The 12,255-nt window shown below is 45.0% G+C and overlaps 1 protein-coding gene across 1 annotated transcript in view; it reads right to left on the bottom strand.

Annotated features, from left to right (window-relative positions):
• pkd2l1 (polycystic kidney disease 2-like 1) overlaps window positions 1–12,255 on the bottom strand; it is a 93,514-nt gene that overhangs the window by 42,810 nt on the left and 38,449 nt on the right. Inside the window, exons 6-8 of the mRNA XM_078224310.1 lie at window positions 7,578–7,806; window positions 5,401–5,571; window positions 4,626–4,807 (exon numbers count right to left, since the gene is read on the bottom strand). Coding sequence (XP_078080436.1) covers window positions 4,626–4,807; window positions 5,401–5,571; window positions 7,578–7,806 — 582 coding nt within the window. The remainder of the gene's footprint in view (window positions 1–4,625; window positions 4,808–5,400; window positions 5,572–7,577; window positions 7,807–12,255) is intronic.

Here is a 12,255-nt window from a genome sequence, read left to right as displayed (position 1 = left end):
CTCTACCTCTTTGACCAAGCTTTTAACCATCTACTCTTCCACAGCCTAACCTGATCTCCTTCTATATCCTTCCCTGGAAAAGGTCTGTCTGGGATATTCTTCTCCCACCAACTGTGAGGCCAGAAATTCCTGTCAGTGGAATGTCATAGAAATCACAGAATCCCTACAGTGCAGAAGGAGGCCATTCGGCCCATCGAGTCTGCACTGACCACAACCCCACCTAGGCCATATCCCTGTAGCCCACATATTTACCCTACTAATCCCACTAACCTATGCATCCTGGGACAATAAGGGGCAATTTATCATGGACAATCCACTTAGCCCGCACATCTTTTGGACTGTAGGAGGAAATCCACACAGACACAGAGAATGTGCAAACTCCACACAGACAGTGACCCAAGCCGGGAATTGAACTTACCTCCCTGGCGCTGTGAGGCAGCAGTGGTAACCACTGTGCCACCGTGCCACACTTTGGCTGGTCTGTCAAACTTTCTGTCTCATTCTTGCTGCGGGCGAGAATTCCGGCTTCTATCTCCCAATTCATCTATAACTGCACTTGCAAAATCCCAACTCTCTCGCCTTTGTCTCTTCATTCACCACTCTCACTCCCCACACTCCCATGCTCACTGACCCAATCTTATATCCGGAACTATTGATTTACTATCCACACCCTTCACCTCCTCCTTCTTGCCTTAGTTCCCAATAAAATCATTGCTTTATGTCTTGTTGGTCTTTCTTCCTGATATGGCAGACATTTCAGCTCCCTCATCTCTGCCGATAGGAAGGGTTTCTCAGACAATTGGTTCTGCCATCCACCATCACATCTGCCTGCACAACATCAATCCCCATTAAGACTTTCTCTCGACCACTAAAGCGGTTCACTAGGCCAGGACTGTGCTGCAATGTACAAATAGCCTCTGGTTTGGATTCCAATGGAGAAAGTATCTCCTTAAATATCTCTCTCTTGATTCCTTCACCCTCGCCTCCAACAATAAATGTAAAAAGCTCCTAGATTTCTTTCTCAAGAAGATCAATGCCATCCAATCAATTGAGTCTGCTGTGTCCCTCTCTTCCACTAGCCAATCGGACAAATCCTCCTGCCCCATCCTAGCCCTTTCCTCACACCTTTCTCTTGTTTTCTCCTATCTCTCCCAGTACCCTCTCTGAGCTCACAACTTGCCATGTGACCCACCTCCTGCTCTATTGATCCTATGCCAAAGCTGCTGATCACACAATGCCCCACTGCCCCCCCCCCCCCCCCCCCCCGGCCCACCCCTCCCCTCCTGCTCCTTATTTAGCTCATATTGTTAATAGTTCTCTGGCTTCAGATGCTGTTCGTCCTTGCTTTAAATCGTCCATCATTACACCTCTCCTCAAAAAACCATTCCCACTCCGCATCCTTGCATGCTATTTTTCCATCTCTAACCTCCCTTTCCTCTCCAAAGTCCTCAAATGTATTGTCACCTCCAAAATTCACGCCCAACCTTTTCCACAGTTCCATGTTGGAATCCCTCCAATCTGGTTTCTACCCCGGCCACAGTCCCAAAACCGTTCTGGTCAAAGTCAGAAATGATATCCAATGTGACCACGATAAAGGGAAAGAATTCTTTCCTTGTCCTTCTTGATCTGGCACCATTCCCCACCAACACATCCATAGAATCCCTACAGTGCACAAGGAGGCCATTTGACCTATTGAGTCTGCACCAACTCTCTGAAAGAGCATCTTTCCCAGGTCCACACCCCTCCTTATCCCCATAATCCCGCACATTTGCCATTTCTAAGCAACCTAACCTACACATCTTGGGACACTAAGGGGCAATTTAGCATGGCCAATCCACCTAACATCTCCACCATTGTCTGGCTGGCTGGGGCTGCTCGCACCTGGTTCCAATCTTGTCTATCTGATCATTGCCAGAGAATCAGTGTAATGACTTCTCTTCCATCTCTCGCACTGTTACCACTGGAGTCCCACAAGGATTTAACCTTGACCTCCTCCTACACCCTCACCTGCTGCCTCGGTGGCATCATCTGAAAGCGCAGCATTAGATTTAAAATGTGCATCCTTGTTTTCAATTCCTCCAGACCTACTCCTCCTATCAGTAATCTCCTCCAGCCCTACAAGCCATTGAGTTATTCACTCTCATTCAATTCTGGCCTCTAAACAGCCCAGGTTCTAATTGCCTCACCATTGGTGCCCACAGCCCTTCAGTTACCTTGGCCCTAAGCTCGGGAATTCACTCCCCACACCTCTCCCCCTTACTTTCCCCATTTAAGACACTTCTTAAAACCTCCTTCGTTGACTAAGCTTTGGTCACCTGACCCAATATTTTCATGTGGATCATTTGTAATGCTCCTGTGAGGTGCCTGGGATGTTTCATTGTGGTAAAAGGTACTTTATAAAGTTAAGCTGCTGATGTTACATTTGCCAGCTTCCAATCCATTGGTACCATTCTAGAATCCAGAGAATTTTGGAAGATCACCACCAAGACATCTGGGAGCTCTGCAGAGGCCTCTTTTTGAACTCTAGGATAGTCCTCTCCAAAGGAATTGTCATCTTCGACCCATTCATTGTTGCAGTACTTCGTCTTTACAATATTAATTATTTTAAGTTCCTCACTCTTATTAGACCTTTGGAGCAAGATGATTTCTGGTTTGTTTTTTGCCTTCTACAATGGAACATAAGAAATAGGAATAGATGCAGGCCATTCAGCCCTTCAGGCTTGCACTGCTATTCAGTGAGATCATGACTGGTCACCTATCTCAACACCATTCTCCTGCACTAACCCCGTATCCCTGATGTTTTTAGTATGTAGAAATCTATCAATCTCAGTCTTGAACATACTCAATAACTGAGCCCCCACAGCCTCTGGGACTGAGAATTCCAAAGATTCACCACCCTCTGAGTGAAGAAATTCCTCCTCATCACAGTCTTAAATCACCCGCCCCTTCTTCTGAGAATGTGTCCCCCGTTTCTAGATTCTCTCAGCCGGGGAAACATCCTCCCTGTATCTACCCTGTCAAGCCCTGTAAGAGATTTGTGTTTGAATGAGATAATTCTTCTAAACTCCAGAGAATAAAAGCCCAGTCTATTTAATCTTTCCTCATCAGCCTATCCCTCCATTCCAGGAATTAGTTTGGTGAACCTTTTGTTGCACTGCCCCCATCACAAGTATATCTTTCTTTAGGTACGGAGACTAAAACAGCACACAACACTCCAGGTATAGTCTCACCAAGGCTCTGTATAATTGCACTAAGACATCTTTACTCCCGTACCCAAATCCTCTTGTAATAAACACCAACATACGATTTGTCTTCTTAATTTCTTGCTGTACATACTTTCAGTGAGTCATGAACAAAGGCACCCAAGAACTTGCGAAGTTTAACATTTGCTGGTCTCACGGTTTAAGAAATATTCTGTATTTCTGTTTCTCTTACCAAAGTGGATACTTCACATTTCTCCACATGGTATTCCATCTAACAAATTTATGCCTACTCACTCAGCCTATCCAAAACCCCTTGAAGTGTCTTTACATCCTCCTGAAAACTCTCACTTTCATCTCGTTTTGTGTCATGTGCAAATCTGGAAAAATTACATTTAATCCCCACGTGCAAATGATTTAAATTGTGAATAGCTGGGCACCAAGCAGTGATCCTAGAATCCCTACAGTGCAGAAGGAGGCTATTCGGCCCATCAGGTCTGCACAAACAACAATCCCACCCAGGCCCTATCCCCGTAAACCCACATATTTACCCCACTAATCCTTCTAACCTATGCATCCCGTACCCCACTCGTCACAGCCTGGCAACATGGAAATGACCCATTTATTCCTACTCTCTGTTTTCTGACCATTAATCAGTTCTCAATCTATTCCAGTATATTTTTCCTTCAATCCTATGTGCTCTAATTTTGTTTACAAACCTCATGTGCGGGACCTTCTCAAAAGACTTCTAAAAATCTAAACAGACCACATCTGCTGGTTCACCCTTATCTATTTCGACAGTTATATCCTTAAAATACTCCAAATCCACCTTGACACTGCCCAATCCTACCAGTATTTCCTAAGTGTCCTGTTATCACATCTTTCATTATATATTTTAGTATTTTCCCTACAACTGGTGTCAAGCTAACAGCTCTGCAGTTCTTCATTTTCTCTCCTTCCCTTCTTCAACAGTGAGGTGGCACAATGGTTAGCACTGCTGCCTCACTAAGCCAGGGACCCGGGTTCAATTCCTGGCTTGGGTCACTGTCTGTGTGGACTCTGCATGTTCTCCCCATGTCTGCGTGGGTTTTCTCCAGATGCTCTAATTTCCTCCCACAATCCAAAAGACGTGCTGGTTAGGTACATTGGCCATGTCAAATCCTCCCTCAGTGAACCCGAGCAGAGTGTGGTGACTAGGGGATTTTCACAGTAACTTCATTGCTGTGTTAATGTAAGCCTTACTTGTGACTAATAAATAAACTGTAAAAAACTTTAAGCTTAACATTTGCCACCTCCCCAGGGAGAACTGGCCTGACAGCACAGAAAGAGCAGAAACAATAAACTGACTGAAGTGATTTCTAATTTATGCAACTATAGCTGTGTCAATCTAATCATACAAGTGAACAGAAATTGAAGTAGACTCACATGCATTTGAGGAAAGTGCTAAAATTTGCCACTTGGGTTCCAAACAGAAGATATCCCAGCTGAGCATAGGCAAAGAAAACAATGAAGAACATAACTGCAAACCCAAGAATGTCTTTAGCACATCGCGCCAGGGTGGAGGATAACTGGGTCATTGTCTTATTGAAGCTAATGTATTTGAAGATCTGAGTTAAAAAAGAGAAATATTAACAGAGTAAACATTAAGAAAAGAGTCATGCACAACATCATAACAGAATAATTAAGAAGCAGCTCAGTGGATGCACACTGCTGGAAGAACTCAAACTTGGACTACACCAGGGAGGAGAATATTGCACAAATAGCCCAACATGGAGGTCGGACAGGGGGAACGCGAGGGAGGAACGTTCTTACGCAGCAAGTAGCAGTGACCTGCAACTCACTCGCCATCAAAGTGGTGGAAGATAAGCAATCAATGATTTCAAAAAGGAATTGGAAGGCCATTTGGGTAATATCTACTTTCAGAGCTATGGAGATTGAGCAAGGGAGTGGGACTGACTGGATCGTTCCACAGGGAACCAGCAGGAATTCAATGGGCTGAAATTCCATGATTCTATCTGGTCATTCACGTCCTGTTCGGAAGAATTTGCTGGGCGTAAATTAGTTGCAGAATTTGTCCAGAAAAATGACCTGGCTTCAACAGAAATGCATAGAATGTAAAATCCCTGACAAATTCAGAGTGAAATTTGAAAGGCACTATTTCTTATTAATTTCTGATGAATTATGAACAAGAGATCTTTACCTTGATCCAAGCGAAAAACAAGTTGACAGCGTTCATGTTATTGTACTGCGTTTGCCAAAAGGCCAAGAACTCAAAGTCAGCGTAGGATTCGGGATCTGTCAGCAATGCTCCCATCAGTATGTTCACCTTAATCGTACGGAAAACATGGAAGCCAATAGACAGCAAGGAGAGCTGCAAGAGGAACCGGAAAATTGGCATTTTGTTCACGACAATCAAAACATCTCGCAAACTTGAACAGAAAATAATATTTAGTATTGATATAAATTCTGGAACTGGGGGATTTTTTACCCCCCCTCACTCTGGTGGGATTTTCACACTCGCTGAAGTCGAACGGCTCGCTGCATTTCCCAGTCCCACCCCCGTGGGACAGGGCATGGAAAATTCTGCCCCCATGTCAAATAATTGGCAGTTTGTTTCTATGACAGTGGCAAACAGTAACTTTACTTCCACTAATATTTCCTTCACATTAATACACTTCACATCTGCTCTATTGTAAATAGTTAAATCGACTTTAGAGATATAACATCGATAAAACATCTCACATACTGCTAACACATTGACATCTTGGTTAAATTTTTACTGTGGGCATCTTTGAATTGATACATCTGTTAGATTTAATACATCAGTTATATTTGTAAAGTGCACAATTCCACTTTTATAAAGATAAAGTACTTGCATCTCAAAGTGACATTTCTGACTGGGTGCTCCTTTTTACAGCCACCTTTAGTGTGGAACTAGATGGCAGGTACAAGTCCTGCCATTGCTCTGGGTGCCTGGATAGAGTGGATGTGGAGAGGATGTTTCCACAAGTAGGAAAAACTAGAATCAGAGAGCATAACCTCAGGCTAAAGGGACGATCCTTTAAAACAGAGATGAGGAGGAATTTCTTCAGCCAGAGAGTGGTGAATCTGTGGAACTCTTTGCCGCAGAAGGCTGTGGCCAGGTCATTGAGTGTCTTTAAGACAGAGATGGATAGGTTCTTGATTAATAAGGGGATCAGGGGTTATGGAGAAAAGGCAGGAGAATGGGGATGAGAAAAATGTCAGTCATGATTGAATGGCGGAGCAGACTCAATGGGCCGAGTGGCCTAATTCTGCTCCTATATCTTATGGTCTATGGTCTCCCAACATACAAAATCTTACCAAAAAATGGCAGAGTGTTGGTTCTGACGCCAAACATGGCGTGATTCCCACCAAAGGTGTGTTTTCAGGTGAATCTTATGCATCATTAGTAATAATTGTTGTGCCCATGAGTTTCACGCTGCAGTTGCAATGCGCTCTGTCTGGTTGACCTGCCCCACAATGACTTAACCACTGCAAGCTGCAAGAAGCCTGCACTGCCCTTTTCAGAGGGAATCCTCACTAAGATGCTGGATGGAGTGGAGCTGATCGGGACACACACTACCCCTGCTCCAGGAGACGGCTGTCCAGCAAGGTCACTACCCCTGCCTGGGATGCAGTGGCAGTCCTGGTCAGTGCAAGCGCACTCCAGAAGAGGACAAGGTCAAATAGTGAGAAATGTTGATGGGAATAAGAGAATTGAAAGAAACATGGAGAAAAACTAAATGATACATAATTTATTTCAAATCTCCATTAACCTTCTTCTGAGGGAATGAGACACCATATTTATAAAAGGAATGTTTGTGACCAGAGAGGTCATTCAGCAATAATTATCACCGCTTGTTCACTACTGAAGGCAGCCGCCTAAACCTTTTTACAGCCATCTTTAGTATGGAACTAGATGGCAGGTTCCTGCCATTGCTCTGAATTCAGAGTCAAGTCTGTGAGCAAAAATAACACCACCTCCTGTTCACGCCCAAGAAATCTTTGACAGGAACTTTAGATTTCTATCTTTAACTGGACGGCGAGAGTCGACAGCCCTTATTACAGCAAACTCCAGGCCCTTATGTCACTCAGACCTGTTTGATTTTGGGGGCAAAGCATGTCCATTCTGAATCAGAATGTAGCGAGGCAGGGTACATGCAAATCTGCCTGGGTGGAGGCCAGAGGTGCATGTAACAGTATGGTCCTTGTTCCAAATTCAAGCACAGTCCCTGCTGAGCACCTCATGGAGTGACAATGAGGACAATTACCTGAATGTTTTCTAAGTAGAAGAGATGAATGTATGGGGAAGTGTTAAAGGGACCATTGGAAATGCAGTGAAAACCAAGAACTTACCAAAATTACCACCAGGTCCAAGCAATTCCAGATACATTTGATGTATTGCAGTTTATGAATTCGGAGTTCCAATATCTCTTCCACAATATAGTATAGGATAAAGACACAGAAGATTATTTCGCAGCCTAGGATAAAGTAATCCCAGTTGTTGACATAACGGATGAGTTTCACTGTGCGGAACTGCGAGGAAGGTATTGCACCACCTGTTGCCGGGAATTCTACAACAAGCCTTTTAAAAAAAAATCAAATAATAATAACTGATGGACTACAGATAAATGTTAATCTTCAGCAATCCCTCCACAGGGCTGTTAACACCAGAGGGGCATTTCAGAAATTGCAGACAAAATATTATACAAGGCATATTAAAGGTGAACAGTTATCTCTGCACTGTGAGCATGTTAATATTAATCTCCGGGAGACAGGGGCAGCACAGTCGTTGGTGTTTGCGGGTGACATGAATCTCTCTGCAGATAGTTCACTGAATGCAATGCTTTGGTGCAGTTTTGATGTGAATTATTTACCAGTTTCCGTATATAGTATTAAGTTACAATGCGACTTAGTCAGTGGTCTTGTTACAGTTGATGTCACTCCTAATTTGCCTTTGAAGGTGTGGATTTTTTTTTAGTAGGGGCTGCCTTGGCTGGGGATAAGCTATCGGCATCTTCAGTAGTTTTGGGAAAGTCCACTTCAGCTTCTGAAAATAAGGCTCGACAGGGAAAGCTGGCTGATGTGAAGGAACCAATTATTCCCTATCCCAGTAATTAATCTAATGAGCCCTTATTAACTTAGTGAACCTATATTCACAGTAAGAAGTCTCACAACACCAGGTTAAAGTCCAACAGGTTTATTTGGCAGCACAAGCCACAAGCTTTTGGAGCCTCAAGCTCCTTCTTCAGGTGAGTGGCGGCACGGTAGCACAGTGGTTAGCACTGCTGCTTCACAGCTCCAGGGACCTGGGTTCGATTCCCGGCTTGGGTCACTGTCTGTGTGGAGTTTGCACATTCTCCTCGTGTCTGCGTGGGTTTCCTCCGGGTGCTCTGGTTTCCTCCCACAGTCCAAAGATGTGCGGGTTAGGTTGATTGGCTATGCTTAAATTGCCCTTAGTGTCCTGGGATGCGTAGGTTAGAGGGATTAGTGGGTAAATATGTAGGGATGTGGGGGTAGGGCCTGGGTGGGATTGTGGTCGGTGCAGACTCGATGGGCCGAATGGCCTCTTTATGTGCTGTAGAGTTTCTAAGATTCTAAGAGTGGGAGTTGTGTTCACAAACAGGGCATATAAAGACACAAACTCAATTTAATAGAAACATAGAAAACTACAGCACAAAACAGGCTCTTTGGCCCCACAAGTTGTGCCGAACATATCCCTACCTTTTAGGCCTACCTATAACCCCCCATCCTATTAAGTCCCATGTACTCATCCAGGAGTCTCTTAAAAGACCCTATTGAGTTTGCCTCCACCACCACTGACGGCAGCCGATTCCACTCGCCTACCACCCTCTGTGAAAAACTTACCCCTAACATCTCCCATGTACCTATCCCCCAGCACCTTAAACCTGTGTCCTCTCGTAGCAGCCATTTCCACCCTGGGAAAAAGCCTCTGAGAGTCCACCCGATTTATGCCTCTGAACATCTTATATACCTCTATTAGGTCTCCTCTCATCCTACGTCTCTCCAAGGAGAAAGGACCGAGCTCCCTCAGCCTATCCTCATAAGGCATGCCACTCAATCCAGGCAACATCCTTGTAAATCTCCTCTGCACCCTTTCAATCTTTTCCATATCCTTCCTGTAATAAGGCGACCAGAACTGAGCACAGTACTCCAAGTGGGGTCTGACGAGGGTCTTATATAGCTGCATCATTATCCCCGGACTCCTAAACTCAATCCCTCGATTGATAAAGGCCAGCACACCATACGCCTTCTTAACCACCTCCTCCACCTGCGGGGCCGATTTTAGAGTCCTATGGACCCGGACCCCAAGGTCCTTCTGATCCTCTACCGTACTAAGAGTCTTTCCCTTTATATTGTACTCCTTCATCCCATTCAACCTGCCAAAATGGACCACGATGCATTTATCTGGGTTGAAGTCCATCTGCCACTTCTCCGCCCAGTCTTGCATCCTATCTATGTCCCTCTGTAACTTCTGACATCCCTCCAGACTATCCACAACCCCACCAACCTTTGTGTCGTCAGCAAACTTACCAACCCATCCCTCCACTTCCTCATCCAGGTCATTTATGAAAATGACAAACAGCAAGGGTCCCAGAACAGATCCCTGGGGCACACCACTGGTGACCGACCTCCAATTAGAAAAAGACCCATCTATACACCCTCTCTGCCTTCTTTGGGCAAGCCAGTTCTGGATCCACCGGGCAGCAGCCCCTTGGATCCCATGTCCTCTCACTTTCTTGAGAAGCCTTGCATGGGGGACCTTATCGAACGCGATGTTGGTGAGGGTTTGCAGAGGGTTTACAAGATAATGGTTGGAATGCAAGTCTTTACAGGTAATCAAGTCTTAAAGGTACAGACAATGTGAGTGGAGAGAGGGTTAAGCACAGGTTAAAGAGATGTGTATTGTCTCCAGCCAGGACAGTTAGTGAGATTTTGCAAGCCCAGGCAAGTCGTGGGGGTTACAGATAGTGTGACATGAACCCAAGATCCCGGTTGAGGCCGTCCTCATGTGTGCGGAACTTGGCTATCAGTTTCTGCTCAGCGATTCTGCGTTGTCGTGTGTCGTGAAGGCCGCCTTGGAGAACGCTTACCCGAAGATCAGAGGCTGAATGCCCGTGACTGCTGAAGTGTTTCCCGACTGGAAGGGAACACTCCTGCCTGGTGATTGTCGAGCGGTGTTCATTCATTCGTTGTCGTAGCGTCTGCATGGTCTCCCCAATGTACCATGCCTCGGGACATCCTTTCCTGCAGCGTATCAGGTAGACAATGTTGGCCGAGTCGCAAGAGTATGTACCGTGTACCTGATGGATGGTGTTCTCACGTGAGATGATGGCATCCGTGTCGATGATCCGGCATGTCTTGCAGAGGTTGTTGTGGCAGGGTTGTGTGATGTTGTGGTCACTGTTCTCTTGATGGCTGGGTAGTTTGAAGGCAAGAAGTGGGGGTGTGGGGATGGCCTTGGCGAGATGTTCATCTTCATCGATGACATGTTGAAGGCTCCGGAGAAAATGTCGTAGCTTCTCCGCTCTGGGGAAGTACTGGACGACGAAGGGTACTCTGTCTCCGTGTTCCGTGTTTGTCTTCTGAGGAGGTTGGTGCAGTTTTTCGCTGTGGCACGTCGGAACTGTTGATCGATGAGTCGAACACCATATCCTGTTCTTATGAGGGCATCTTTCAATATCTGTAGGTGTCTGTTGCGATCCTCCTCATCTGAGCAGATATGGAAGGCTTGTCCGTAGGGGATGGCTCCTTTAACGTGTTTAGGGTGGAAGCTGGAGAAGAGGAGCATCGTGAGGTTATCCGTGGGCTTGCGGTAAAGTGAAGTGCTGAGAAGACCGTCCTTGAGGCTCCGAAAGCTCGTGCTGCCAAATAAACCTGTTGAACTTTAACCTGGTGTTGAGAGACTTCTTACTGTGCTTACCCCAGTCCAACGCCGGCATCTCCACATCAACCTTTATTCATCCAGTAAACCCTTGTTACACCCACTCCAAGGCAAGTATATCATTCCTTCGGTGGAAAGACTAAAATAGTAAATATTACCGCAGTTTATGATTCCATCAAAGCCTTATACAATTGGAGAAAGGTAATTTGCGATTATACTCCTTTCACATTACAATAAAGGCCAACATATTGTAATGACTTCAGTTCCCCTGACATCCCCAGAGATAGACTGCTGACTGATAGCACTCTATGTACTGCTGTTGGAGTTTGTAAATAAAGGGATTTTGGTGAAGGGACTTCTGCCTCCAAAGACTTATTGCACATACATTTGGCTTCTTAGTTACTTGCTGCACCTGTATGTTAACTTTATGTGATTCGTGTACCAGACTGCAGCAGAGATGGTAGCACAGTGTTGCTGGCCTAATAATGTTCTGGGGACATGTGTTCCAATCCCACCATAGCAGCTGGTAGAATTTGAAACCAATTAATAAATCTGGAATTAAAACCTTGGCTGGAATTTTCTGACCTCACCCGCAGCTGGGATTCTCCATTCCCGCTGGACTCGCAGTGATGGCAGGGTGAACAACATTGGAGAATCCTGGCCCTAATCTCAATCACGGTGACCATAAATTTCATCAATTGTCATAAAAACCCATCTGGTTCACTAATGTCCTTTAGGGAAGGAATTCTACCATCTTTACCTGGTCTGGCCTACATGTGACTCCAGATCCACAGCAATGTGGTTGACTCTTAACTGCCCTCTGAAATGTCCGAGCGAGACTCTCAATTCAAGGATGCTGGTCTTGCCAGTGATACCCACATACCATGAAAGAATATCAATATCTGAATATCGAAAAACTATTTAACTCAATTCTATTCTTCGTATCAAAGTGAATAATGTGAAAGGGAAGTTGTTTTTGTCAAATTTATTCAGTTTTAAGGATGAATAATAAAGGGTTAATAAAAGGGAATTCCAAAAGGCATTCAGAATCATAGAATCCCTACAGAGCAGAAGGTCATTTGGCCCATCAATTCTGTACCAACCACAATTCCACCCTGGCCCTATCCC

Source organism: Mustelus asterias, chromosome 11 (genome assembly GCF_964213995.1).
Source record: "Mustelus asterias chromosome 11, sMusAst1.hap1.1, whole genome shotgun sequence".
Taxonomy (NCBI): domain Eukaryota; kingdom Metazoa; phylum Chordata; class Chondrichthyes; order Carcharhiniformes; family Triakidae; genus Mustelus; species Mustelus asterias.
This window is presented reverse-complemented; position numbering and strand designations above follow the sequence as displayed.